The 26,813-nt window shown below is 40.3% G+C and overlaps 1 protein-coding gene across 3 annotated transcripts in view; it reads right to left on the bottom strand.

The window, feature by feature from the left end:
* The window catches only part of TENM3 (teneurin transmembrane protein 3), a 451,547-nt gene extending 439,489 nt beyond the window's left edge, over positions 1 to 12,058 (bottom strand). For all 3 annotated transcript variants that reach the window (XM_042934226.1, XM_042934227.1, XM_042934228.1), the window contains exons 1-2: positions 11,973 to 12,058; positions 10,049 to 10,355 (exon numbers count right to left, since the gene is read on the bottom strand). In XM_042934226.1, coding sequence (XP_042790160.1) covers positions 10,049 to 10,280 — 232 coding nt within the window. In that variant the 5' untranslated portion in view covers positions 10,281 to 10,355; positions 11,973 to 12,058. The remainder of the gene's footprint in view (positions 1 to 10,048; positions 10,356 to 11,972) is intronic.
* Positions 12,059 to 26,813: the final 14,755 nt, after the last annotated feature.

The raw sequence follows: 26,813 nt of genomic DNA, 5'->3' as shown, positions 1-26,813 counted from the left end.
TTCTGAGTTTTCTGTTTCTAGGAGAAGGGTCTGCCCTACTCTCGATGTGTACGGGTAGTCTCCCGGTCAGGCTGTGTGGATTCACAACCACTTTTTCCTTGCCTTCCTCTGTTATAAAAGCTGGAAAGCAAAAATAGTAAATGTTCCCTCTTCTCATGCAGCTAAGCGTAGCCAAGTATAACAGTTCTGAAAAAAGAGATGCAGCAAGACATCTCCGGGGAGTAAAAAGAAACAGTCCAAAGGGGAGAAGGACTTCTCACCTTTGCTTTTATTCTGTTTCAGCCAGGAATGTGAAAATGCAGTGAACATCTGGGGACCCACAGGACAAACGCCACGTGCTAAGGATGCCAGAACAAACAAAGACAGAAGGAACCTGGGTCCTTGATGGCATCTTTGAACCCTGAACAGTCCACCTCTAGACTCCTGGTTTCCTGGTTGATAACTGTTGGATGTTGAAGTCGTTGTTGTGGGAGCTTGCTGCTATTTGTGGATCAAGTCGATCCTACTTTATCCAGTCTGTTAAATTAACTGCTAGAATTCTTCCTGCTTTATTTTTTACATTTGTCTTTAATCCATCTTAACTTATTTTTGAATATGCTGAGAGATATGGGTCCAATTTTATATTCTTCCAGATGGATAACCAGTTGTGCCAGCACCATTTATCAAATCCCACTGAATAGAAAAACCATTTTCTGTTTCATGCTAAATTTCCCTATATACTAGGATCTATTTCTGAAATTTCAGTCTATTCCACTGGTTGACTTATCCTTATTTATGCCAATATCGTATAGATGTGATTGCAGTGGCTTCATAGGACTTAATATATATATTATATATGTATTTATATATATTATATATTAAGATATATAATACATATTATATATATTATATAACATATAATATATATAATACATATTTATATATGTATTATATAACATATAATATATATAATACATATTTATATATGTATTATATAACATATAATATATATAATACATATTTATATATGTATTATATAACATATAATATATATAATACATATTTATATATATTAATATATACTATATAACATATAATATATATATAATACATATTTATATATATATTAATATATAATATAGTATATAGTATATATACTATATTATATATATATTATCTAATTGCCATTTTATCATTATTAGCCTTTTAAATATGTTTTTGACTATTTTCAGATTTATCCCCCACGTGAACTCTAAGACCCCTTTCTCTAATTTAAAACAAACCTTGACTTCCACACATTCTGGGGAGAATTGGTATTCTTAGGGTATCAGTCTTCCCATGTAAAAACATTGACTGTCTTCCTACCTACTCAGATCTTGTTTTATGTTTTCCAATAACATTTTAGAGATCTCTTCATAAAAGGCCTCATAGCACTTTTATAAAATTTATTCCAAAGAATTTTATAGTGTTTGTTGCTGTTTGGATAGGATGTTTTATTCTGACTTCCAAAGCTAGCCAATTATTGTTTAATAATTACTCAAAAATAGTATTTAACATGTATCAGGCAGTATTCTCACTCATTTCATTCTCCACAACTATAGATTGAAAACTAAGGTGCAATCTACATGGAAGAAAACTGAAGCAGAGAGAAACTAAGTAATGTGTCCAAGCAAGTTACTTGGCCAAGGTTACGTCACTCGCCAGTCAGCTAATGAATGGCAGACCTAGGACTCAAACACAGATCACCTGGATCCAGAATCTATGCTCTTAACCACTATGCTCCATTACCTCTGATGCCTGTATATTTATCTTGTATTCATCCAAGCACCAATTTGCTTCCAACTATTTCGTTTAACTTCTAGAGACATGTGGTTTTTGTATGTATACAACTGACATACGGTTCACAAAAGTGCCAACTTTAACGTTTTGCAAAATATAAATCAATGATTCAATTTTCTTCTCTTAGTTCAGTCGCTAAAACATCAAGAACGATTCTGAATAGGAATTGTGAGAGAGGAGGTGAGCCTCTCTCATGTTCCTGATTTTCACTGAAATGGTCCTAGGATCTCCTCAATTAGAATACTGTTCAAATTTTTTCAGTGGTCATCTTATATATGACTAAGATGCTTGTGTTTTTTTATTCTTGTTTTACTTAGTGAGTTTTACTTTAATAAGGAATGGTTTCTAAATTTTATCCCAAACCTTTTCATCATTTATTGATAAGATCATGTTTTTCTACTTTGATTTATTAATCTAATTATGTTAATAGACTTCCTAACATTGAAAAATCCTCACATTATACCAAGGATTAGTAACTTCTTGGTTATTAATTTGGCCTAGACTATCATCCGTTTTATACATTGCTAGATTCTTACATGCAAACAGTTATTTAGACTACTTTTCACACATATATCAAGAAGTAATTTTGGTCTAGATAGCCTCTTTTATGTTCTATTTTAATCAAGATTTTTGGTTACTATTAAGGTTATGCCAACGTTATAATATGAATTTTAGTACTTTCCATCGTGTGTGTGTGTGTGTGTGTGTGTGTGTGTGTGTGTGTGTGTGTGGTGTTAAATGGCTTTTTGAACCTTGGATTGAGCTCCACTTTAAAGGTTATGTACAATTCACCTCGGATCCTAAAATTCACCAAAAGGAACGATTTCCTTTATAATGGTAACCTTTTAGCCACTCTCCTACTCTCTTCTGAGATAATTGGTTTTGGAAAGTTTTCTTCATGTTGTGAAATAATTTGGGGTCAATCATATTTTGCTAAGAAAAAATAAATTCCTCTAGATTTGAATTGTGTGGAGCAGTGCCTTTTAGTTGTTACACGGTGTTCAGTATCTCTCCTTTTGTTCTCATTATTTTTTAATTGGGATCATCAGGGGCTTTCTATTTCCTTGGCCATTTTAAAGAATCAGCTTTTTTGTTTGTTTTTAATCTTGATTATCTCTCTCTTCCATTTCCTTTGCTTTATTTTCCTTCTGTTTATTTTTTTACTCATCTCTTAGGATCTATAGCAAATTCCTCTTTGTTAGTCTTTATTCTTTAAGTCTCATTAACAATATATTTTTCCTATGATTATGGCTTTCTCTGTCTCCCACAAATTTTTAAAGCAGAACTTTCTTTTCATTGCTTTCTGTTGCTTCCTATCATAATCTAGGGTTATCATAATCCATGAGAGAAAAAAGGTTTCGTTTGTTTATCTTTTTGTTATTTATCTCAAATTTTACTGAGTTGTATGATCAAATGTTTTGATCTCTAACGTCTCTACTTTTCTGATTTTTGTGGCTAAATGCACAATAAAAATTGGTTTCTGTAACTATTATGTAGAATTATGAAAAATTGTATCCCTTCTGATGGTTATAAATGTCTGTATATATATATATATATATATATATATATATATATATATGTTTAACTGAAAATTTATATTAATATTATATAATTGCTTCCTTATTTTTGTCTTCTAGATCTGATTCCAAAGGAGGTAAACCAAAAATATCCCCAAATAAATGTATTTTAACAACCATTTTTTTCCTACTAGCTACTGTATTGTTTAATGTATGCAATTCATCCTTCTGTCTTTTATCATTTACTCTGTGGTCCTCTTTATCTTGTTTAGTGTTTTTAATAGCAAATTCTGCTGTTCCTACTATTAACACTGCCATTTCTTCTTTCTTTTTGTTTTGGTGGGTATTTACCTGATACTTCTTTATCGATCTCTTTATTCTCAACCTTCCTTTTGCCTTTTTAAGTCCGTTTATTATAAATACCAGTAATGTTTAGAAACCAATGGGATAGTTCTGTTTATGTCAAACTCAGCGCATTTACATTTCATGTAATATGTAGTATAGTAGATTTGCCTTCTTTCATCTTGTTTTATGGTTATTCATGATTTTACTTGTTTCCCCTTTTTCCTTGGAGCAGTTTCTGCTACATTGATCAGATTGCTATTCATTCCCTTTCCCTCCTGCTAATTAGGTAGGTCTACTGTGTTTTTCCCTTCCTCTAATGATTACCTCCCTTTCCTGACATTCATAGTCAAATACATGTTTTTCATTATTATTTGAATGCAAAGTAGCAATGATTTCTCTCTACTAAAACTCCTATTCCCTGTTTCGCCCTCTCCCTTTTCGACTGAGATTCCAGAACTCTTTTATTTTCCTTACCGCTTTCCTCCAACTCCTGGGTATTGCTGAGACAAGTGATCACTTTTTAGTCTAGCCTTTTTTCAAGGTCTCCCACGTAGTGTTCCTAGACATTTCCAGTTGTTCTGTTATCGTCATTTGGGAATTGTCCACACACATACTGCAGAGTTGATTTCATCGGTATTGTTTCTTGAACGCTTTCTTAGACGACACGCGTACAATCTTTGCATGTCCCCAACTATCATGAATTTACTCTGAGAGACGAAGGATGTCTTCCTTGCACAGAGGATCCCCGGGCTGTAGTTCTTCTCTCCCAGTAGATGGTATTGTACTGTCTTCTCCTTTCATTGTCGCAGGTGAGAAATTCATTTTGCTTCTTTTGTAAGCAAGAAGAAAAGTAACTTTTTTTTTTCTCTGTAGAAGCTTATAAAATATCTTCTTTCTCTAAGGTGAAAAAAAAACTCTAGGATGAGCTTAGGGGTGTGTGTTGGGGTGAGTGTGTGTGTGTGGGGGGGTGCACATACACATGTGTTTTCTTTTTAATTTTACCTGGAACTTGGTTTCTTGTTTTGAGTTGTTTCTTCTCCTTGGTCTTCAAAACTATGAATCCGGATTTGATCAGTGAACACCCTCTTTTCTTCAACTAATCTATTATATTTTTTCATATGCGAATGGCAGCTTTCCCAGCCTAGCATTTGCTGGTTACTGTCGGTTTTCTTTTGCTGCCTTTTTTGGTACTTGGATTTCTACAAGCACTCATACGCTTTTTAATTTAGGTTCAAGTTTTCCTCCTCTATCTTCATTGCTCGTGTTCGTCAGCAGCTTCCTGATTGGTTTGTCTTGCAGCCTATCCCACTTCCTGCAATTTGGGTGCCACTAAGCACGTTGTGGCTTTCCGGGGGTGCTTTAGTGGTAAGTCCTGCTAGACTCTAGAGACAAATCTCTCCCCTCCCTGTTTTCCTTGGCTGGCACTCCCGCAATATCAGAGCAGACCAAACGCATCTGGTCGGTTCCCTCAGCTCCTGAGGGGCCAAGGAAACCAGCTGCTCTTGCAAGGCAACTTTCAGTCCCAGAAGGACCATGGAGAGGCAGGTCAGTCTCTGTCTGCCACAAAGTCACAGCCTTCTTCCTGATCTTCACCCCAGGGCTGCACCCCATTCTGAGCGCTCATCCGACCGAAAGGGAAAAACTACCTGCATCAGCTTTGTCCTTCGGGGACTCTGTAGAATCTCAGATCTCCTTTGCACCCTGGATCACTGTTCAGCTCAGAGCAAGTAAGGAGTTGTCTGGGGGATGGGTCGATGAGGCTTCATTCAAGCCACCATAACGCTGGAATCCTGGACACGTGGTCACAGGAAACCCTGGACTGCTCCTCTAATGTTCTTTTGTTTCACAAAACAGAGTTATCCTCGGTAAGGGAGAGGCCGAGCATCTGGAATATTTGTACAGAAGATAAACTCAGGATGCGGCCCACTAAGGAGGTGCAGCCGTCAAAAATCAGGGCCTGTGGGGTCTGCTACCCTTGAACTAGTCTTAGATGAGCAATGTCATGAGGGGAGAAGCAGAAGCCATATTTGGGCGAACTGGGGACGGCTGGGCACTGCTGACAGCGATAAGCAGGAAGAGAAGGCAAACCCCGGAGCAGGGGTAAGGAAAGAGGAGAGTTTCGGGGACCGGAAGCAAGCTGTTCAATGAGCGCCTGTCTTTGTCAACCCGCCTTCCTCCTTCCCTTTCCTACTTTACAGATGTATGTTCCATTTTGATTTCAGGAATGTATAAACACAGACATAATGCTCTCTGTTGTTCAAATTTAAAAACAGATAACTCCCCTCCCCACCGCCATTCTGTGAATGAGGAGTGAATGGTGATCTTTTCATTTTAAAATTCTGCAATTCACCACCCAATACCAATAACTGACTGACTGGTAAACATTTTGGGTTAAGACTGTCTCAGAGGTGATTTGCAGACATATGGTTCTGCGGAACAAAAGCGTTCCTATTTCCAGACGTCGCCTCGTTTCAAAATTCACCCTCATGGCCAACATTTCTTGTTGGAGTTGATAAATATTTTCGTTCGGTCGAGGACGCTACAAGGAATGCACATAGTGCAGAGGAAAAAAAAAAAAAGATCTCTTACTTTATCACTTCTCTAAAACTGTGGGATGATCTTATGCAGCTGTTTCATGAGAAATGTGTCTCAGACCTGACAGGATAAATTCTCCTCAAAGCTGAATCAAAGAAAATGGTATCCAAGAATGCAAAACAGGTCATTGTCACCCTAACGCCATCGCACCTACGGAGGGTTCCACAGCTGCTGAAACAACAACTATTCCCATCACCTAATAAACCATAGGAAGAGATTTGAAAAGAGACAGAGAAAGAGATCTATGTGGGATCTGGTCACATGACACATTATTGTGAAAACGCAACCATCCCCGGCTTTGCAGTCTCTAAATAGAATACATAATTAATGAAAGTCACTAGAGCCACAAAAATCAAGTTGGACAGTAGGCCACCAAATCGGTCAAGAGACATAAAAGCATCATATTTCTACGTTTGCATGCTTCACATAATTGCATTCACAGGGGTCTCTACGTATCCCTTCCTTGGGCTGAAGGGGCCCTTGCCTGTGTCATTTAAAGTAGAATGAGGATTGACAAGTTGTTTTAGGACCCCACAGACAAGCCACATTAGCATGATTCTTTGGAATCGGTTCAAAGATCTTTGGCTACTGGTAACATTTTTTCATCTTTCATTTTTATTATGTGTATGATGTCAGGAGTTGTGGCAGGAAGCACGTTTTGTCAATTAAATAATTAATCCCACAGCATAATAGTCAGGGAGGAAAAATTGACATTTGTCAGGTTCAAAGGAAAGGGAAGCCTAGGAGGATTTTTCATTATGCGTGCTTGAGAAAAAGAGAATCCGACAGCAAACTTTCCTCCGTCACTTGTCTCCTACATTTACTGCTCTGGCTACACACATTCCCTGTATCAAACCACAGGAGAGAGAAAGTATTTGCAATAGCTCCTCTCCCTCAAGCTCATCCCACCTGGTCCCAAATAATCATATCGCTGTATCTCCTAAAGATGTCTCCAGTCTCCTCCTTGCCCTCTAGCCACACCATCAAAAGGGGCCACAACTGGCACCAATAAAGCAAAGGGGAATTCTGACCCGGAACTGCCCGTTCTCCGGCTTTGGCCACGGCACAGAGGTGGGAAGCCAAGCGCTAGGGGCAGACCGGCCCCGGGTTCAAGCCCCCCGCTCGGCCGTCGCTAGCCCTGGGGTGTCAGGCCTCCCCACTTGGCAAAGGAGGGCACTACTGGGACCCACGTCACCCAAGGAGTGGGAGGGTGCACGTAAAACCTGGCTAGTGCCATGACTGGAGCGTACCAAGGGATCAGCGCACATGAGCAATACGTAGCAGTATATTCCATTCGTGTTTCCAATATGGCCCGATTGACGAACACGTCAGGTGGAAAGCGGGCCCGAGCACACACCGCACTCCTGCTTTTCCTTTCTCTCCGGCCCTTAAACCTCTGCTGCCCGCTTCATTCCGCCGCTCCCAACAAGCCGCCTCCACGTGCTGCCTCGCTCACTCTCTCTTCCCTCTGCCCCTCTTCTTCTCCCCCCTGCCCCGCGCCTGGCTGGCTGGCGACAAGCTGAGTAATAGTACTGTTGGGTCCCCTAAGAACCGTGGTTCCAGGGTTTCCGCAGATGGTATGGCCATGTCATCAACAACAGTCTGCATTGGATTAGCGCTGCCTAGGAGGTGAAAATTTCAGCTCGCTATTTTTAACCCGTTTGAGCATCCTTCGTGCTGCCTAAACGAAATGCTTGCTTGGGGTGGAGATGAGCCTCCCCCACGCATCACGCCACATGTGCTGAGGTTTTTTTTTTTTCTTTTAATGGTATTCCACAATGTTTTGTTTTGTTTTGTGGGTTTTTTTTTTTTTTTTTTTTTCCGATAGGGCACTAAACTAGTTGTTTTTGCTACAAAAGGCAAGGCTTCACACCGGGTTCAGACTGCATGCATTTCATAGTACCTACTATTTTTTAAATTGGTGGAACCTGTACCCTGATAATCTATGTCAGCTGTGTAGACAATACGAAAGAAAAAAAAAAACACTTGGGTTTGGAATTATAAGACATCGTACAATGGACTTAGAAGTCCCTTGGCTTACCGAGGGTATGTATCTCAAATATTATGTCTTATATCTTCCCTTAAAAACTGGCTCAGTCAGTTAAGTGTCTGACTTTGGCTCAGGTCACAGTCATCTCACAGTTGTGAGTTCGAGCGCTGCATCAGGCTCTCTGCTGACAGTGCAAAGCCTGCTTTGGAGTCTCTGTCTCCCTCTCTCTCTCTCTGCCCCTCTCCTGCTCACACTCTCTCTCTCGCAAAAATAAATAAATAAACATTAAAAAAACTGAATCTCAAAAAAAAAAAAACTACTATGTCAAGCTACTATATCCCATTTCATAAACGATGATACCTGTAATTTTAGTAAGATATCCTTCAGGGGGAAAAAAATCTCTCTTTAGCAAATCAAATGAGTCTTCTTTGAGGCAAACTGGTTTAGGTGAGTGAATGTTCTTTCAATCTAGTTAGGATGGTTCTTTCCACAAGAGAGAGAAGAAGAGAACCATGGAAAATTTCCAAACTTCTGCATGATTTATTGCATTATTTTCCCGAAATTTGTTGCTTGCTCAGTATCATACTGTTGGTCCCACTGTTTGTAAGGTGACTGGGAAAGAAGGAATATATTCTTTACATTTGCAGTTTAATTTATTTTTCCTCATTTCCTGATTAAAATAGCTGAGGGATGCTAAGTTCTGTGTAAACTGATTCTGCAATACAAATGGGAGAGGATTTTATTTTTATTAGTAGTAATCGTGCCTGCATCTCCAAAAAATGTATTAGAAAACAAAAACCTAGGCATGCCCAATTTAAAATAAGCTATTGTCTGAAAGCATGGAGATTGGTAGGTTTCAGACTGTGAAGGCAAGATACAGAAGTCATTACTCCACTGGTAGAGTGTACAGGCAGAAAACAGAGCGTAAAAACGTTCAACAAATACACGTGAGTGGCCAAACCATAACGGGTTATATTACATGAAACTGGGATGTTTTAAGGTAGAACCTTAATGTTCTAGATCGCCTGCCGGAGAGAAACCTGAACCCTTCAGTAGCAGGCTCTTGTATGAACAGATAGACATCAGCACATGGGCTACATGGCTCATGAGATAATTCAGAATTAGGACTGTTACTTTTCAATGAGTGAAAGGTCTTTGCTTGTCAACCTCTCCCGTTCCCTTACGTCAGTTCTAACTGCAAAAACGTCCGTGAGCACCTTCCGGAGAGGGCAAGGGAGCCCACGAGACCTGGATCTCAAGTTTACGCACAAACGCTGGCTGTGTGCAGAATCACACCCCCCACATATAAAATGTGCACCGTGATTCTCGCCTGGGGGGCTCAGTCGGTTCAGCGTCCGACTTCAGCTCAGGTCATGAGCTCACGGTGCGTGAGTTCGAGCCCCGTGTCGGGCTCTGTGCTGACATGGCATTTCAGAGCCTGGAGCCTGCTTCGGATTCCGTGTCTCCCTCTCTGCCCCTCCCTCACCTACGCTCTGTCTGTCTCTCAATACATAAATAAATAAATAAACATTAAAAAATTTTTTATATGTGCACAGTGATTCTCTACATGAATCGGTACCCTTATCTGGGGTCAATGTGTCTGTAGGTGGCTTTCTACCTTTAAGCTGGAAAACTACGTGACCATCTAGTTTCTCAAAAATCTGAATCAGAGGCTAGACATCCAAGTTGGAAAATAATCATGTCACCCATAGAGGAGAAAAACATGGCACCTCCAAGTGGGCGCCTTCTGAGTGTGCCTTGTTTTGTGAGACCGGTGACCTACCTTGTCTGCTGTATTCGTCTGCTTCTCTGTGAACCAAATCCTTTACTCTGTTTCCGTAAAGCAGCCGTGAAGAATCATGATCAAAAGCTTTCAAGGTTTCACTGGAACTGTACGACTTCTGCGTGGGGACCCTACACTCCTCATTGTCTGCTGAGGAATTTGTATAACGCCGTTCTTTTTCTCGTCTGCTCTTGGTCAGCGAGCAGTAAGGCCTACGTTCTTTCACATCCATACTTCATTCCTTCTGGGTGCACATCAGTCCTGGTCGGCACAGATTACACTCACGGGTCAACTTGCATTGGCCTCTCTGCAATGATAAAAGGTTTGCATAACGTCAGCATAACATTCATCTAAAAACTGACCACCCTATGGGGCACCTGGGTGGCTCAGTCCATCAAGCGTCCAACTGAGGTTCAGGTCAGGATCTCATGGTTCATGGGTTCGAGACCTGCATCGGGCTCCGTGCTGACAGCTCAGAGCCTGGAGCCTGCTTTGGATTCTGTGTCTCCCTCTCTCTCTGCCCCTCCCCCGCTCACACTCTGCACTCTGTCTCTGTCTCAAAAATTAATAAACATTAAAAAAAGCTATTAAAATCTGACCACCCTATATCCTTCTCAATGTGGAGAATGGTGGAAAGAAATACTATTGCCTATCTAGAAAACTTGCTTTCAACAACAACAACGATGAAAATTTGTGAAATCACTGTAAAATGTCCCGTAGTACCAGGAAGTGAGGCATACTTTCTATTACTGAGTGTTATGGAGGCTTGTTCAAGCTACTAGAACTGATTTTTCACTTTAATAATAAAAAAAAATTAAGCCCAAGATCAAATTTCACTACAGAAGCGGGCTAAAGGTTGGCCCCAATATGCCTGTTAAATTTTCCACAATGGGACAATTTTCTCTCACAGCATTTTTGCCATTCACAAATAAATTCTCTTTCTTCTTCTAACAAAAATGTATACTATTTTTACTTCTTTGATTTTTTTTTTTAAGAGCAGAAGCAAATTGGGAGCTTTTTGGACGTGAAATTTTGTCAAATACATTGAGCATTTTTTAAATTTCTGCAAAGACGTTTTCTTCGGCGGACACGATTTTCACGTTTCGAGGACCTAAACGGCTTCAACTATGGAAAAAACTGATCCTTGTCCCTTACTCTTCCCCTAAAAATGTATTTTCCTCTCTAGAACGTGGGTTTAATCCATGCTATCCTGATTTAAAGGCAATTCAAGTGGCTAACTTGAGGTGGTAGGTTTTTGCAAGGGCCAGTAGCAAGAGTTAAATCAGAAGGAACAAGGTCATTTGTGTTTCTTTGCTGAGCTACTGTCTCTTTCCTGATTCGGCTGAACTGACAGGGGTAAAAGTGACTGGGCCTGAGGAGGGATGGCTTCCCAGGTCTAATGTGCATTTTATTTTTTTTACTTATTTTAAAGTGTATTTTTTTATGTAAGCGTTCTCTATACCCAACGTGGGGCTCAAACTCACGACCCCAAGATCAGGAGTGGCATCCTCCACAGACTGAGCCGGCCAGGTGCCCCTAATCTGCATTTTAAAGGGTCCTCCCTTGTCTTTACTCTTTCTCACTTGATCTTTGTCTTACATCTGAAGGTCCCCAAAGGCCTCCAGTGGTGGCTCCCACTCCCCTCCAACTTTCCTCAACTCACTTTTTATTGGAGTGATTCCAGAATCAGCTTGAAACAAATGATTTCTGGTGGCCCCAGATCTTCTCTTCGGTACCACATCCCTAGGACTGTGATTTCTATTTAGATTTTTTTTTTTTTCCCAGGGAGAATCCCTCTCCCAAGGAATCCTTCCCTCTCTCTTGATCCTTGGCTATCGTTATACGCATCACATCTCTCTTTAATGTGCTTTCAACATGGTGTCTTGGGGTTGACTCCCGATTCTCCCACGTTGGCTCCGCTTACCTCTAGGCTATCAACAAGTCTCTTTTGTCTGAGCAACATTAGGACTCCTCTGCCTTTCACTTTCTGATTTCTGCCTTCCATCCAGCGCTAAGAATAGTGGTGAAATTCTGAGCTGGCCTGGTCACAGAGTTCCAGAACCTACGCTTGGAAACTCCGGGGGGTTCCTCCTGCTACCTCTTTTTTGTTTGTTTGTTTGTTTATTTTATTAAAAAAATTTTTTTACATCTATTTATTTTTGAGAAACAGAGAGAGACAGAGCACAAGTGGGGGAGGGGCAGAGAGAGAGGGAGACACAGAATCCATAGCAGGCTCCAGGCTCTGAGCTGTCAGCACAGAGCCCGACGCGGGGCTCAAACTCACAAACCGCGAGATCATGACCCGAGCCAAAGTCGGACACTTAACCGACTGAGCCACCCAGGCGCCCCTGCTTTTTTTCTTTTTTTTTTAACGTTTTTTTTATTTTGGGAAAGAGCAAGAGAGACAGAGAGAGAGCAGGGGAGGGGCAGAGAGAAAGGGAGTGAGACAGAATCCCAAGCAGGTTCTGCGCTCTCAGCTCAGAGCCTGATGCGTGCTCACACCCTGAGATCACGACCTGAACAGAGATCAATGGCCAGATACTTAACCGACTGAGCCACCCAGGTCCCCTCCCCCTCCCCCGCTACCTCTTTGACCAAACTGTATCTTCTCCCGTCTACACTGCCTGTGAAGTGTTACTTCGCACGGGTTTCCGCATTTCCCTGCTATTGAATCAAGTGGGGCTGTTAAAAGAAGTCGCCAATATTTCCCTCGGCTGTTGAAATATATCTTGACTTCTCTACCTTTTTTCTGATTTTCCATGAATCTGATTAAATAAAGAAAACTAATGTTTTTCACTGATCCCTTCTGATTCATTACCCCATTATTCTCTTCACAAATTCTTCCAATAGCTCTTAATAGAAATTGGATTTCTCTTATTGTAGCTCTTCTATGAGTTGAAGACAATAAATAATTTCAAGATGTGATAACAAGGCATATTTTTGTATAACATGGTTAAAACAACGTACCAATTCACTCATTTTAGTCCAGGGAAAACAAATATTTACTTTAGGTAAATATTTATTGAATTATTATTATGTATTTAGGCTCTCTTTTATGCGCTGAGGACAGGCCATTAAATAAAATGATGTCATTGCCCTCATGGAACATACTTTTACTGAGGGGAATCAGGTACATTCTTTCCAATAGAACAAATATATAAGTCTGAGTTCGAGGAAAATCTTGTTTCTAAAGTGGTCTAGATCTCTTTGGAGGAAAAGCCATATCAACTCTCCTAACTAAATGACCACCAAAAAACTTCTAATTGACCAGATAAATACCATAATTCAAGCATTTTTAGTAACAGAACTTTGGGATTTGAAATTATTATGAAAGTTTCAGTTCTTGCCGTGAGTTGACATCGATTTTAAAATAAGTGACGGAGCCTAGATGGCTCAGTCAGTTGAGTGTCCGACTCTTGATTTAGGCTCAGATCATGATCCCAGGGTCATGGGATCGAGCCCTGTGTCGGGCTCCATGCTGAGCGTGAAGCCTGCTTAAGATTCTCTCTGTCTCCCTCTGCCCCCCGCCCCCACTCACACTCTCTCTCCAAACTAAAAAATAAAAATAAATTAATTGAAGTAAGTGTTGCCATATACACACATATGTTTGCATTTCTACACTTTAAAAATGGACTGATTAAAGCAAGGGGAAATTCCACCCCCCTCCCCCCGCTGCATTTTTGCTTCAGTTAGTTAGACCAGGCATTGGTAAACTCTAGCACACCAGCCAAATCTGACCTATCATCCGTTTCTGTAAATAAAATTTTATGGGAACGCAGCACATGTATTTGTTTATGTCTTGTCCTTGGCTGCGTTCTTGCTGCAAAGACAGAGTTGAATGGTTGCGACAGAGACTTTAGTGAAGTGAACTGTGTCTCCCAAAAAGATACATTGAGGTCTTAACACCTAGTGCCTGTGACTGTGACCTTATCTGGAAGTATGGTCTCTGGAGTTGCAACCAAGTTAAGATGAGGTTATGTTGGATTAGGATGCGTCCTAAATCTAGTGATTGGTGACTTCCTAAGAGACGGGACAGGGAGATTTGGATCCAGAGACATGGAGACACACAGGAGAGAGGGCCACGTGAGGACAAAGGCAGAGGCCGAGTGACGTAGCTACAAGCTAAGGGTTGCCAGCAAATGGCAGAAGCTGGGGGAGCCACGTGGAACAGATTCTTCCCGAGAACTTCAGAGAGAGCATGGCACAGCCAGTACCTTAGTTTTCAGACTTGTTGCCTCCAGAACTTCTTGTTCTAAGCCACTGAGTGTGTGTAGTTTGTTACTAATGCAGAGACCTGATGGCCTGCAAAGTTTAAAGTATTTCCTCTCCGGCCCTTTATATGCAAAATGATCAAGGTCTGACTTACATCATTCATATTCCCATCCTGTCCTTCATTGTCCCTTTGGAGCTTTGAATGTGAAATGTTTTCTCTTTATTATATAGCCCATGATACAAGTTCACAATCTTGCAAATAAGATGATCAATAAGTTCTTTAACGTTGTAATACAAACATATACCATCAATAGTAAAGATGCGTCCACATGGTAAGGTTATCAATATTTATAAATCAATTACATGTTAATAGACGCCTAATAAAAAGATAATTTTAGGTATTCTTGAGCTTTACAGAACTCCTCTAGCACCAAATATCTGACTTTTCTTTATTTGTGAAGCAATTCTGAAGTGCCATGATAAATCAAGATACCGTATTCAAATATACTATCAAAGACAAAGACGTTTGATCCTAGAGATTGCAAACAATAAAAAGGCTTTTGCATTTGTCTTTCCATTTTTGTGCATAGTTCAAACTCTTCAAGGATGCAATCTACACTGTAATGTTTGCAACCACTGATACGCTTCTGATGGAAGTCAATGAGTTCAATATGACTTCAAAAGGCAGTGTTGTGCATTATCTTCTGCACTCAGCTCCAGATTTGAAGGTTAAAACATGCAGCTGTTTAAGCAGTGCTAAATTGTTGAAGCACTTTGATGGTGATTGCATAGTCCTACACAGGAAGAGGGTCACTATGTGCATATTCAGCATAAAGCATTTGATGAACAGGATCATGGCTGTAACAGTGGGCAAGGCCTTTGAACAACAAGGGAAACGATTAGAAATAAAGTTGTCCAAAAAGTTCTGACTGAATTTGCTACAGCAAGTATACAACATCATCAAATTGATTGGGTTCATTTCCCTGAAAAACAACTCCGTTACGAATCATAGCACCTCTCTGGAAGACACAGCTGGTCTTAAAGAAATTTCTATTATTTGGTTATTAATTTTTCTCCACTAATTGTTTTCTCAATTTTTTCCTGCAAATATTTGATCGACTAAATGAACGGGCAGGACACCAGATTTGGGGTGATCATATTGTCTATTTCGGATAGTAGTCAAACCTGCTTGAAACTTGGCCAGAGAACTTAACAACATTCTTACATTGTTTCATAACATGTTCCTAATTCCAAAGAAACATTTTTTAACTGTACCTTTAGGAAGCAATCTGATTTTAATTGGACTCAGTATATCTTTAAAACCTTTCAGTCAACGATTACAATTTATCAGGCTTGTAACAAACATCCCTAAAATCATCTGTACTTCTAAAATTCTAGGAGCTTATGTGTCTATCCAGCAATTGTAATAAAAACAGATATTCAAATTGTAATAAAAACAGATATTCAAACACAAAGGATTAGGTAGCCTGTTGGTCAAACTCCACCCACGCTCCCACTGTTCCTTATTTTCTGTAAGAATTACAAATTCCTGAACATCGCTTTGAATATCTTCTGCACAGAATGTCTTCCTCAAACTGTCTTTATAATAGTTTGAAAAAGCTCACCCACAAGAATAAGCAGACTTCAGAAAAACACTAATTTACTCAAACATATCTTTGATTAAAGATCTAAATTAAGCTATTTGTACATAACACTAGGAAAATTTTACCTTTTATTATTCACAATTCACGTTTTCCCTAATAAGGTAGAATTTATGATTTATTACCAATTATGATAATTAAACAGTAAATACAACTTTGCACACTGTAAGAATTTCTAAGTGTTTCCTTTATTGAAGAGCTAGATTAATGCCAACTGAACACAAGAGGAAATCAATCGCTATTGTTCATTTTAGAGGAAATCTTGTTTCTGGAGGCAAATTTACAAATCAAAGAATTAAAATAATTAAGTGCAAAAATAAAATCACATGAAATGATTTTTTTTGTGATGCTAAATTCAAGCATAACTAAAATTTGAGCTTGCAGTTTTAAACAGAAGAATGTAAGTGACTATAGATGTCATGTCTGAGGCGCAAAGTTAAAACACAAACAAAGCTGTGGGAAGAAATACGGGGAAAGACAACAGTGATGCTTGTTGAGAAGATACAGATACAGAAAAAGTATAGTGAATAATGAGTGGTTGAGCGGGTTAAGCCAAGGCAAGTTTCTTTCTTTAAACATGACATTTGATAACGATAATAAATAAGAAGCCAGCTTCTGCTTCTGGCCAAGATAGAGGAACAGGACCTGGATTTACCCTCTTGCCTAAAATAACAACAACAGTAAAACTGACAAAATACATGAAACAGAGTTTTCAAGACATTGACACAGAGCAAGCCTTGAGAAATGGGAAACAAACACGCGGAGTCCTTGATTACCCTTGCTCACTACCTCAAGAGTTTCTAGGCTACAGGACAGGAGGAAGAACCCAGGAAGAGCACCGCAGACTTCCTAACCTGAACAGGCAGAGCTGAGAATCTGGTAGATGGCAGAGCTGCCTGGAGAAAGAACTCTGGAGGATGGCAAAGGGTGCTTCTGGAGAGTTCAGCAGAGTGCTGGTCAGCACGTGTAGATGAGACTACTGCAGGCCAGAGAAAGAGCAGTTTGGAAGGACTGTAACAGAGCTTCTCAACCTCAACATTATTAACCTTTTACATGGAAAAGTTCCTTCTTGTGGAGAAAATCCGACAGTAGGATATTGAGCCGCACTCAGCCTCTATCCACTAGATACCAGTCGCATTCACATTCGTGACAATAAAAGGTATCTTCAGACGTTACCAAATGTCTTGTGGGTGCAAAACTGCCCTTCTAAAGGATCACCAAATTACAGGAAACGGTACCCAGAGCTCACACAAGGACAAGAGTAGCGTATATTCCCACTAATCAGATGGGAAAAATCTCGTAATTTATTAGGCAATTTACTTAGGAAGGTCTCACCTCGGTTGTGGGGAATAATTTAGCACTAAACTAAACATGGTCCTCGTCTCCTCTGAAAAGTCTTCAAAGCAAGACCAGGGAGAGCAAACTGTTTTCAAGTAGCTTAACTATTCCACACCAAAGCTGAAGAACGCTATAGGAGTGCAAAAATGTCGAACACTCAACAAGGTGAAATTCACGATGTCTGGCCTACGATCAAAGATCTCTGGCATGCCAGGAAGCAGGAAAATAACGAGGGGGAAAAAAATCGATCAATTGGAACTGACTCAGAGCTGACACAGGTGTTGGAACTAATAGAAAAGGACACGAAAACAGTTATTATAACTGAGTTAAACACGTTCAAAATATTAAAAGGAGACAGGGAGGATATAAAAAGGAGACCCAAATCGAACTTCTAGAGAGGAAACCACCATGTCTGAGATGGAAAATACACTGGATAGGCAGTGTTTCGACACTGCCAAAGAGAAGGTAAAAAGACTTAAAGATATAGTAATAGAAGATATACAAAATGAAGCACAGAGAAAGAGAATAAATAAATAAATATGTCATTAGTGAGATGTAGGATTACTTCAAGTGGCCAATATAGATTTGATGGAGTCCCTAAAGGGGAAGACAGGGAGAAGTGAACAGAAAAAAAAATTTGAAGAAATAATAACTGAAAAATCCTCAAATTTGATAAACGCTATAAATCCACAGATTTCCAGAAGCTCAGCAAACACCAAGCACAAGAAATATAAATAAATTATGCCCAGGCATTTGGTTGTAATTTAAATTATTTTAAAAAAGAAAACAGTGATAAGAGAAAGTCCTGGGGTGCCTGGGTGGCTCAGTTTGGGAAGCGTCTGACTCTTGGTTCAGCTCAGGTTATGATCTCACGGTCCATGGGTTCACATCCTGCTTTGGGCTCTGCACTGCCAGTGTGGAGCCTGTTTGGGATTCTGTCTCTGCCCTTCTCCTGCTAGTGATCTCTTTCTCACTCTCAGAATAAACACATAAACTTAAAAAAAAAATTAACTTAAGAGCAAGTCTTAAAAGCAGATCCAGGAAAAAGGCACATTCCATATGGAGTTCCATGTTGGAAGTAATGTAAGCAAGAAGACAGTAGAGTAAGATCTTTAAAACGCTGAGAGGAAAAAAAAAAAAAAACTGTCATTCTAGTATTCCATAACCAATGAAAATATCTCTCACAAATTAAGGCAAAATAACTACATCTTCTGATGTGTAAAAGTTGACCACCTAGAGGCTCTCATTATAGGAAATGCAAAGGAACCTAAGTGGAAGGAAAAGAACATCAAATAGAAATATGGATCTCCACAAAGGAATCACTAGCACTTGGAAGTGGCAGCTATATGGATAAATGTATGATAGTTTTCTTATTATTTAAATCTCTTTAAAAGATGGCTGGTTGCATAAAAACCGTAACAGTATATTGTGAATTTTATAACATGTGTAAATAAAGTATACTGCAACAGCAGCATAAAGGAACAGAGGGGAGATAGTATACTATTGTAAGGTTTTCATACTATATGTGAAGCGGCATCACCTCAGGAGACACAGTGTAAGAGGTACACTTTCAACCCTAAAGCAACCACTATAACAACAAAACTGAGAATTGTATCTAATAGTCCAACAAAAGAAATAATAGTAAAAGGCGAAAGATTTATATGATCTGAAGAGAAACCAGAGTATCCCAATAAAAGAAATAACAGAATCGTAAAAACTGGAAGCATCAAAACTATTTGACTAATCCAATGAAAGTAGGAGAAGAGGATCAAAGATTACATGGGGCAAAACAAATACAAACAGCAAGTTGGTAGACTTAAGTCTAATTAGGCCAATAATCACATTAAATGTAAATGGTCTAGATATCCCACACAAGGCAGAGATTTTCAGATTGGTTTAAAAAAAAAGTATATGCTGCTACCAAGTAACACACTTAACCATAAAGACACAAACAGGTTAACAGTAAGTGGAAAAAGAGAAACCTAAGCATATCAGCAATCACATTAAGTACAAAAATAAAGATCTACATACACCAGTTAAAAGACAAAGATTGTTAGCTTGTATGAAAAAGCAAGGCAAGATCAGTTGGAGGAACATTCACCAGCAATTCAAAAGAATGGGGTGATTTTCATGCATTAGCATAAAATGGTGCACCAGGAATAGTGTTTTGTAATTTTTTGATTCACTCATCATACATGTCAGGCATGGTGAGAGGCACTGAAAACATAGAGATGAACAAGACACAGTCTTTACCCTCTTTCAATCTGAAAAGGGAGAGGATGGTTAAATAATCACAAAAATAAATATACGATTAAAAGTGTAACAAAAACTGCAAAAAATTACAAGTTGTAAAGACAGAGAATAGAAAATGGGGTCTAATGGAAATGGAGAGCCCAAAGAAGAGCTCTCTTAAATGACATTTAGGTTGAGATCCACAGGATGAATAGGGTTTAGCCTGGCCACAAGCATGTGTGTCACAGGAAAGGACTTGAGGACATACCAGGTGGGCTGAGAGAACAACCTGCTCAAACAAATGCCTGCAGGCAGAGAACACCTGGATGGACAGGTGTCCACGGGTTGGGGCAAAGTGAGTAAGGAGACATGAGTCCAGAGGAAACTTGCTGGCCAGGTGCAGAGCTTCATTACATAAGCTAATGGGTCTCACCCAGAGTGCGCCAAACATGGTGACCACTGGAGAGTGAAATGGGGCACTGATGTGACCAATCAGATTTACAGTTTGATGTGATCCCCCCACCGGAAGAATGAGAACAGGGAAGAGGGAGATATGGAGTGGAAGCAGGAAAACCTGTTGGTAGATTTTTACGGAAGTCCAGGCCAGAGAATGCTAGCGTGGACTATGGAAACTGAAAAGGCAGTGAAGATTTAGAGGTGGATGGATAGGAGAGATCGACGTGGCATCAGCAAGACTTGGGATGGACTGAAACAAGAGTGAGGAAAAGGGCGGAGCTGAGAATGACTGGCAGGTTGCTGGCTTGAGCAGATGGTGGAGAGGGACACCTCTGAGACACATGGGGAGGGCCATCCCTAAACACTAATTAATGAGCAATACCAATTCATGCTTTTCTTTAATTTAAACCATGTGGGAAGCAGTAATATTTGCTCTTTGTGGAAACTAGAAAGTACAGATGAGTGCCCACCCCCCTCCAGAAGGAAAACATTAAAATTACTACTCTCTTGATCTTTGGTGAGTCCAGATTTTTGGATTTTTTTTTCCATGTGTGTATGTACATGTACGTGTATGAATATATGTATGTATCACATGTATTTTAATATAAATGATCTCACAACCCATTTCTACTTAACGCTGTGAACATTTTCATTTGACTGAAGATAGTTAGGTCTATTTTAACAATAATAAATAGGAAGGTTGTTTTAAATTTTTAAAAATTTTTTAAAATTTTTTATTCATTTTAGAGAGAGAAAAAGAGAGCACGAGCAGGGGAAGGGAAGAGAGAGAGGGAAACACAGAATCTGAAGCAGGCTCAAGCCTCTGAGCTGTCAGCACAGAGCCTGATGCAGGGCTCAAACTCACGAACCGTGAGATCGTGACCTGAGTTGAAGTTGGATGCTTAACCAACTGAGCCACCCAGATGCCCCTAAATCTTTACTTTTAATGTTTATTTTATTTTTGAGAGAGAGAGAGAGAGAGAGAGAGAGAGAGAGAGAGGAGAGACAGAGGGTGAGTGGGGGAGAGGCAGAGAGAGAGAGGGAGACACAGAATCTGAAGCAGGCTCCAGGCTCTGAACTGTCATCACAGAGCCCGATGCGGGACTCAAACTCACCTACCGTGATATCATGACCTGAGCCAAAGTTGGATGCTTAACCAACTGAGTCACCCACGTGTCTTGGAAGGCTGCTGTTTTAAAAGTCAAAATTATTCTCCATGCTTTATCATAGATAGCAAATATGCGAACTTAGATAATGAAGCAAGTAGGAGTAATATACTAAAATAGCTACTGAATAAGTATGAATACTGGGAAATTTCTAATTGGAAAATATATAGAACACTGCCTTAGGCTATAAGAAAAGTGGCTTAAACCTCATCAAATCATTAAAAATTCTTTCAAAATTATTTATATAGAGAAGGAAACAGAAACTGGAAATGATCAAAAAAGGAAAAAAAAATATGGATAATGAGGGCTCATTTACTCCATAAGGTAAAGTAAGAATATTATTCTATGATTTAAACACAACTAAAGCAATTCACTTGTACGGTTTGACATTAAAAGTGATTCTGTTTTCCCTGAGAACAATTATGGACAATTGTAATATACCAGTAATATGTATTAATACAGTCACGTAGTTTATGATAACACCTGCACCGGGAATGGCGGCGAAAAGGCCCGAATCTCCATATTTTGAACAGATGGGAAAAGGCGCTAGGGTCCAAATACGGCTGCGCTGAATGCAGCTCTCTCACCTTGCAGACTTTTAGGGTGAAGTGTAAATAACATCTCTCAATTTGCCTGTCCGTCTGGATATCCATCATGTCTATTTAAGTATTTTTACGATGTTTTAACCAGAACCCTGAATAGAGAGGCCACCACTGTATTCCTCTGTGCTTCTGCATGAGCCAGGCCTTTGAAACTTTGCCAGCGATCTTATCTTGTTCAAAGGAAAAATCAAGGAAACAGTTAGGTGTCATGTGGGCGATACTGGGTTATCCAAATGGCCTCAAATATACACTAGGTAAAAAAAAAAAAAAAAAAAAAAGAGGTAACTTTGCTATCACCCCATGTATTGTTCTGATTGAACCGGGTCACAGACTAGACTGTCGTTCCACCTTCAAATGAACACGCTCACCTCGGCGGACATGCCGGTCACGGCCAAATACACAATGACAGCAACAACCTCCATTTACTGAACACTTTTCTAGGCTAGGTATTTTACGCACTGTATTTCTGCTTCTAATGACAGCCTGTCAAGGTGTGTGATTTACCGGTTTTACTGATGAGGGAATATGAGAAATTAATAAAAAATTCCACGTCAGACAGCCAGTGAGTGGTGAGGGTGGGACTCAGATTTTCATAGCCGGCTCTTCCATTTACTTCTTTGAAAGGATGCCAGACTGTAAAACCTGTGCAACATCAACTCCAAATCCAAGCTCTTCGTCATACTGAGAAAAACATAAGCAAGACTTTAGATGGCTTCAAAACAACGATACCGCTTGCCGCATCATCAGCGGGACTCAAAAACGGGGGTTACTGACTGGGTGACAGTTGGGACTGCCATGTAAAACTGGACAAGCTTCTTAAATGAAGAGCTAATACGATTTCCCTAAGTGCAGAGCATTTTCCTCTCTTGAAGAGTGGACATAAAAGCTCCTTGATTAATTATTAATTTCAATCTTGATTAGTTATTGAGTGCTTAAAATATGCCAGGTGCTTTACATATATGACCTCACTCAATCTTCACAGCAACCCTGCTAGGTAAGAATTATACACCCCATTTTCACATGAGAGAACTAAGGCCCAGAGAGGTTAACAGACTTGTCCAAGGTCACAGAGTCTGGAAGTGGCTGAGCGGAATCTGAACATCTTTCGGTGTAATTCCAAATCCAGACTCTTAAGCACTAGACTATACTTCCAAACCTTAGAACAAAAAGGGGCTTTAAGCTATCACAAAAACAAGTTTTTCAATAGGTTGAAAACAAAAGAGGGGGAGGGAGAGAGAGAGAGAGAGAGAGAGAGAAATGATAGCAAAGAGTTTGACAACCGATGTCAGGATGTCAACAGATCCGGGATTAAGAAAGTCAACGAAGGCTGCCATGTTGAAAAGACCATGATAATTAAATTTGCAGAGATCACAGGACTGGGGCAGCAAAAGGAAAAGCCACGTGAAATTCACCTGAGCAGAGAGAGGTGAAACATTCAAGACCAACTTAAAAGGACAAAATACACTGGAAACATTTTCTAGCTTGTCTTCAAGGAAAGACGGTTAAGGAAGAAACACATGATACCTTACTGTGAGGCTATGTTTTCATAGGAGGACACAGTCACCTTGGCTGGTCTCCCAGCCCATGTGGTTTAGTTACCAGAGGAGGAGGCTCTCCTAAATTACAGCCAGTGTGGTCACATGAATTTTTTTGTATGCCTCGTATTTCTCGGAATAAGCGCTTGCCTCCGGTGATGGTTTCCAGAGGTTGAGATGGAGCAGACCCCAGTCCTGGGGTTAGGGGAACTGCCTTCCAGGCATCTCAGTGACTGGCTCAGGAATGAACATGTGGCCTGACGCAGGCCAATAAGGTTAGCTCCGGGACATGTAATAAAACTCTCCGGAATGCACCTACTCAGACCGGCAAATGTGGAGTTACTTCTGTGGGGATGTGTACGTGGCTCTCGTCTACATTTCTGTCACCATGGGAGAAAGCCCGCCTGCCAACCTAAGTCTGCACAGAAGACAACGGACCTCAGAGAGAGAGAGGAATATGATTCTGGACCAACAAATTCTCACACTGGGTGTTCCAACTAAGAAGAAATCTATACAGCCACAACTAGGTGGAAATACAGGACAGGTTTTGGATTTGACAGATCTATGTTACAGTCTAGCTCCACAATTCACAGTGTATGTGTCCTATGACCTTGGACAGGTTACTCAACGTCGCTGAGATCCGGTTTCCTGTATTTTATTCTCTACAACGCATATGACACTGTCTTTCTTACAGAAGTATTATGAGGATTACATGAGATAAAGTCTTAGAAGCATTTAGCACCGTGATTGGCATATAATACAATGTCTGCTTGATAAGAGCCAGTTATCATAATTAAATTCAAAACCATGTCCAGTGTCCAAGAATAGCGTCCAGGATCATTAGGCCTTTCGGAGGAAGCTGGGGTGGAGAAAATGCATAAAAGCCCAGTTCTATAAAGTTGAGAGCAAGGGGTGATACTGTAGCTGGGGTGAAAATGGTATTTTGCCAAATGTCTGAATGGGCTTTAGGTTTTGAATTTTTGTGAGCTTCTTCGAAAACACTAGGCCATCAAATGAGAAAAAAAAAAAATAGTTCCCACACTGATAATTTTCAAATGACTTCATCTATAACATTATCCAAATATTTACGTCTCGGTAGCAGGAAGCAGGGGGCCAACACTGGAAAAACTTTCAAGAGGGGCCATGAAACTGATTAAGAGTCTCCAGATTGAAAGAACTATGTGAGGTTTATTTTAGTAACAACTAGGTGGAGACCTGATAAGTACCCACAAGTACTCGGAGAATAAAGGATAACTACAGTTATTCATGTCTCTGTAACCCACAGGCAAAATTACTGTAATAAACATATCCTCTGTCTCCTGCCCAGCAGATAGCTTTCATCTCAATCTGAAAAGCACCAAACCAGCCAAATGGCACCTTCTTCACAGACCCCTGGGGAGCAGGAAATTCTGGTTCAGGGCTGGAGGTGAGGGGCTCACTCAACTTGCCTTTTCCCTGTGGAGGGAGGAGGGAGACATGGACGGAGATTCCAGAGTTGCTGCAGGGTTTCAAAGCACCTTTGGGTTCTGTCTTAGGGTCCAGAGTGCCAGAGAACCAGGTCAACCCTCTTAGCTTGCTGTGGATACTGCAGAGGCTGGGTCAGGTCTGGCCTCAGCCTCTATGGGTGTGGGGGAAAAAAAAAAAAAAAAACACAACATTTTTATAGCCCGTCTGGCGGGTAGGCCGTGCACCCACGCTAGAAGATTCAATTCTTTAATATTTTTCTTCTTCGGTGCCTATTGTCTCTTTCTAAATAATTTTTAATGCAACACTAGCAGGGTGCATAAATACGCTTGACTTGGTATATAGGCTCACACAGAAATGTAATGTTTTGACATCTCAAGTTTACTTAAACACCTTAAAGTGCATATGTATAATACACTCAAAATATTTTGACTTGGTATAAATGTTGCCAAACAGTCTAAGGAAAATAGAAGTGGTGCATCCAATTAGTCAGCTGTTCTGATTTCCTGAACGTTCTACGTCACAAAGACAAATACACGCATAATTTATAGCGTGTATAAAAAATCATACGAGTCAGGTACCTAGGGCCTGATCCAGGCCTCCCATGTCAGGGACACCTGCTGAGGGGTGAGTGGGGGTCTGCAATCCGACCACACTCTGCTGTCACCCCGCCCAAAGGTGGGCATTGTCCACACTGAGGGTGGCTCCGTCTGGTGAAAGGAGGCCCCTGGCGCTACTTAGCACGACAGCTCTGGAGAAAGTGGCTCAATCAAAAACATTTTTTTTTTCCATGCTGTTACTTACTAGTGGTAGTTATAAGCCAAGGCACAGATTAAAACGGACCTAGGCAGCAGATAAAATTGTTGCCTTCTCAGATGTCTGCTGAAGTCGGATTCTTTCAACGCTCTCCCTGACCACAAAAAGGCATTGCCTACGAGAGTATGCCAACAGGCACAGAGAGAAATTCAGTTTCCTTGGTTTCCCGTTGACTACCTGCCAAGCAGAGAAGCTGGCCTTTTGCCACTGTATTTCATACCTTGATGATGTGTTCTAGACAATTGTTACAAACCACGCTTTCCAGGTAAGCTAGTAAATTGTGGCTACTCCATAAACATTAAACCGCAACAACACTTGGGAGTAAGTCAATTTGGTCTGCGTTTCTTCAAAGAAAGCCATTACTAAAACGCGGCAGTCACTGTTGAGAAAAACAGGATCTAATTTTGGCTACTGCGGCTTTGCTTTAAAATAATTCCACTTGCCATTTGTGTCACTGCAAAGTAGTTACGGTATCAGTTAACAATTACGGTTATAATCCCTAACACCAGGATGGTTTTAAAACGGACTTGGATAGAACACTGAGGAAAGAACACTCGTTTACGGGAACATCTTCCTCAGGTGAATTCTGCTATCCCTTTTCCGTTACCTTCCCAACTGGGCATCGGCATTTCTGACCCAGACTAGGGGTTGTACTTCTGCAATTAGGAGGTAGTATTATTTTAATACTCATTTAATTTTTGGTCCATTTCCAACTGCCAGTAGGGGGCCAATTATCACCGATGACAATAGTTATTTTGCATAATGGACACCTATCACCGAGGAACCGGACTGAGACTACTAACCTAATTTCATGTGGGTCACCACGTAGTAATGACTGCTAGTTATTATCAGTCTAGAAGACATCTTTTCCCCCTTGCCCCGCCCTCTTCCGCCTTGCCAATCACCATCATCCTCTGCGTGCATGCGTGCAAATGTTAATACCACTTTGGAAAGAAGAAATGGCAGACATAAAGATTTCCACTATGATTTGTGGAAAATCGCCACATCTCATTGGATTATTTCTACAGCATATAGTAGTAAACATGTAATGTGGAATATATTTTAATTGCTGTGATGTAAATGAGACTTTGGGGTCATGTTAACTGAAAGATCCAGCTATGACTTTAGCATGCCTGCAGGCCTTTTAAATTGTTATGGGAAATTGCAGCATTCAATTGAGTAGTTTCAACACTGAGGTCCCCTAAGGCTTATTACACTTTGGCAACATGATGCCAATTTCAACTAATGTACATAATGCTTTTTTCCTCTCATACTTTATCCAC

Source organism: Panthera leo, chromosome B1 (assembly GCF_018350215.1).
Source record: "Panthera leo isolate Ple1 chromosome B1, P.leo_Ple1_pat1.1, whole genome shotgun sequence".
In the NCBI taxonomy this organism is placed as follows: domain Eukaryota; kingdom Metazoa; phylum Chordata; class Mammalia; order Carnivora; family Felidae; genus Panthera; species Panthera leo.
Note: the sequence above shows the minus strand (reverse complement) of the source record. Positions and strands in the feature narration are given on the sequence as shown.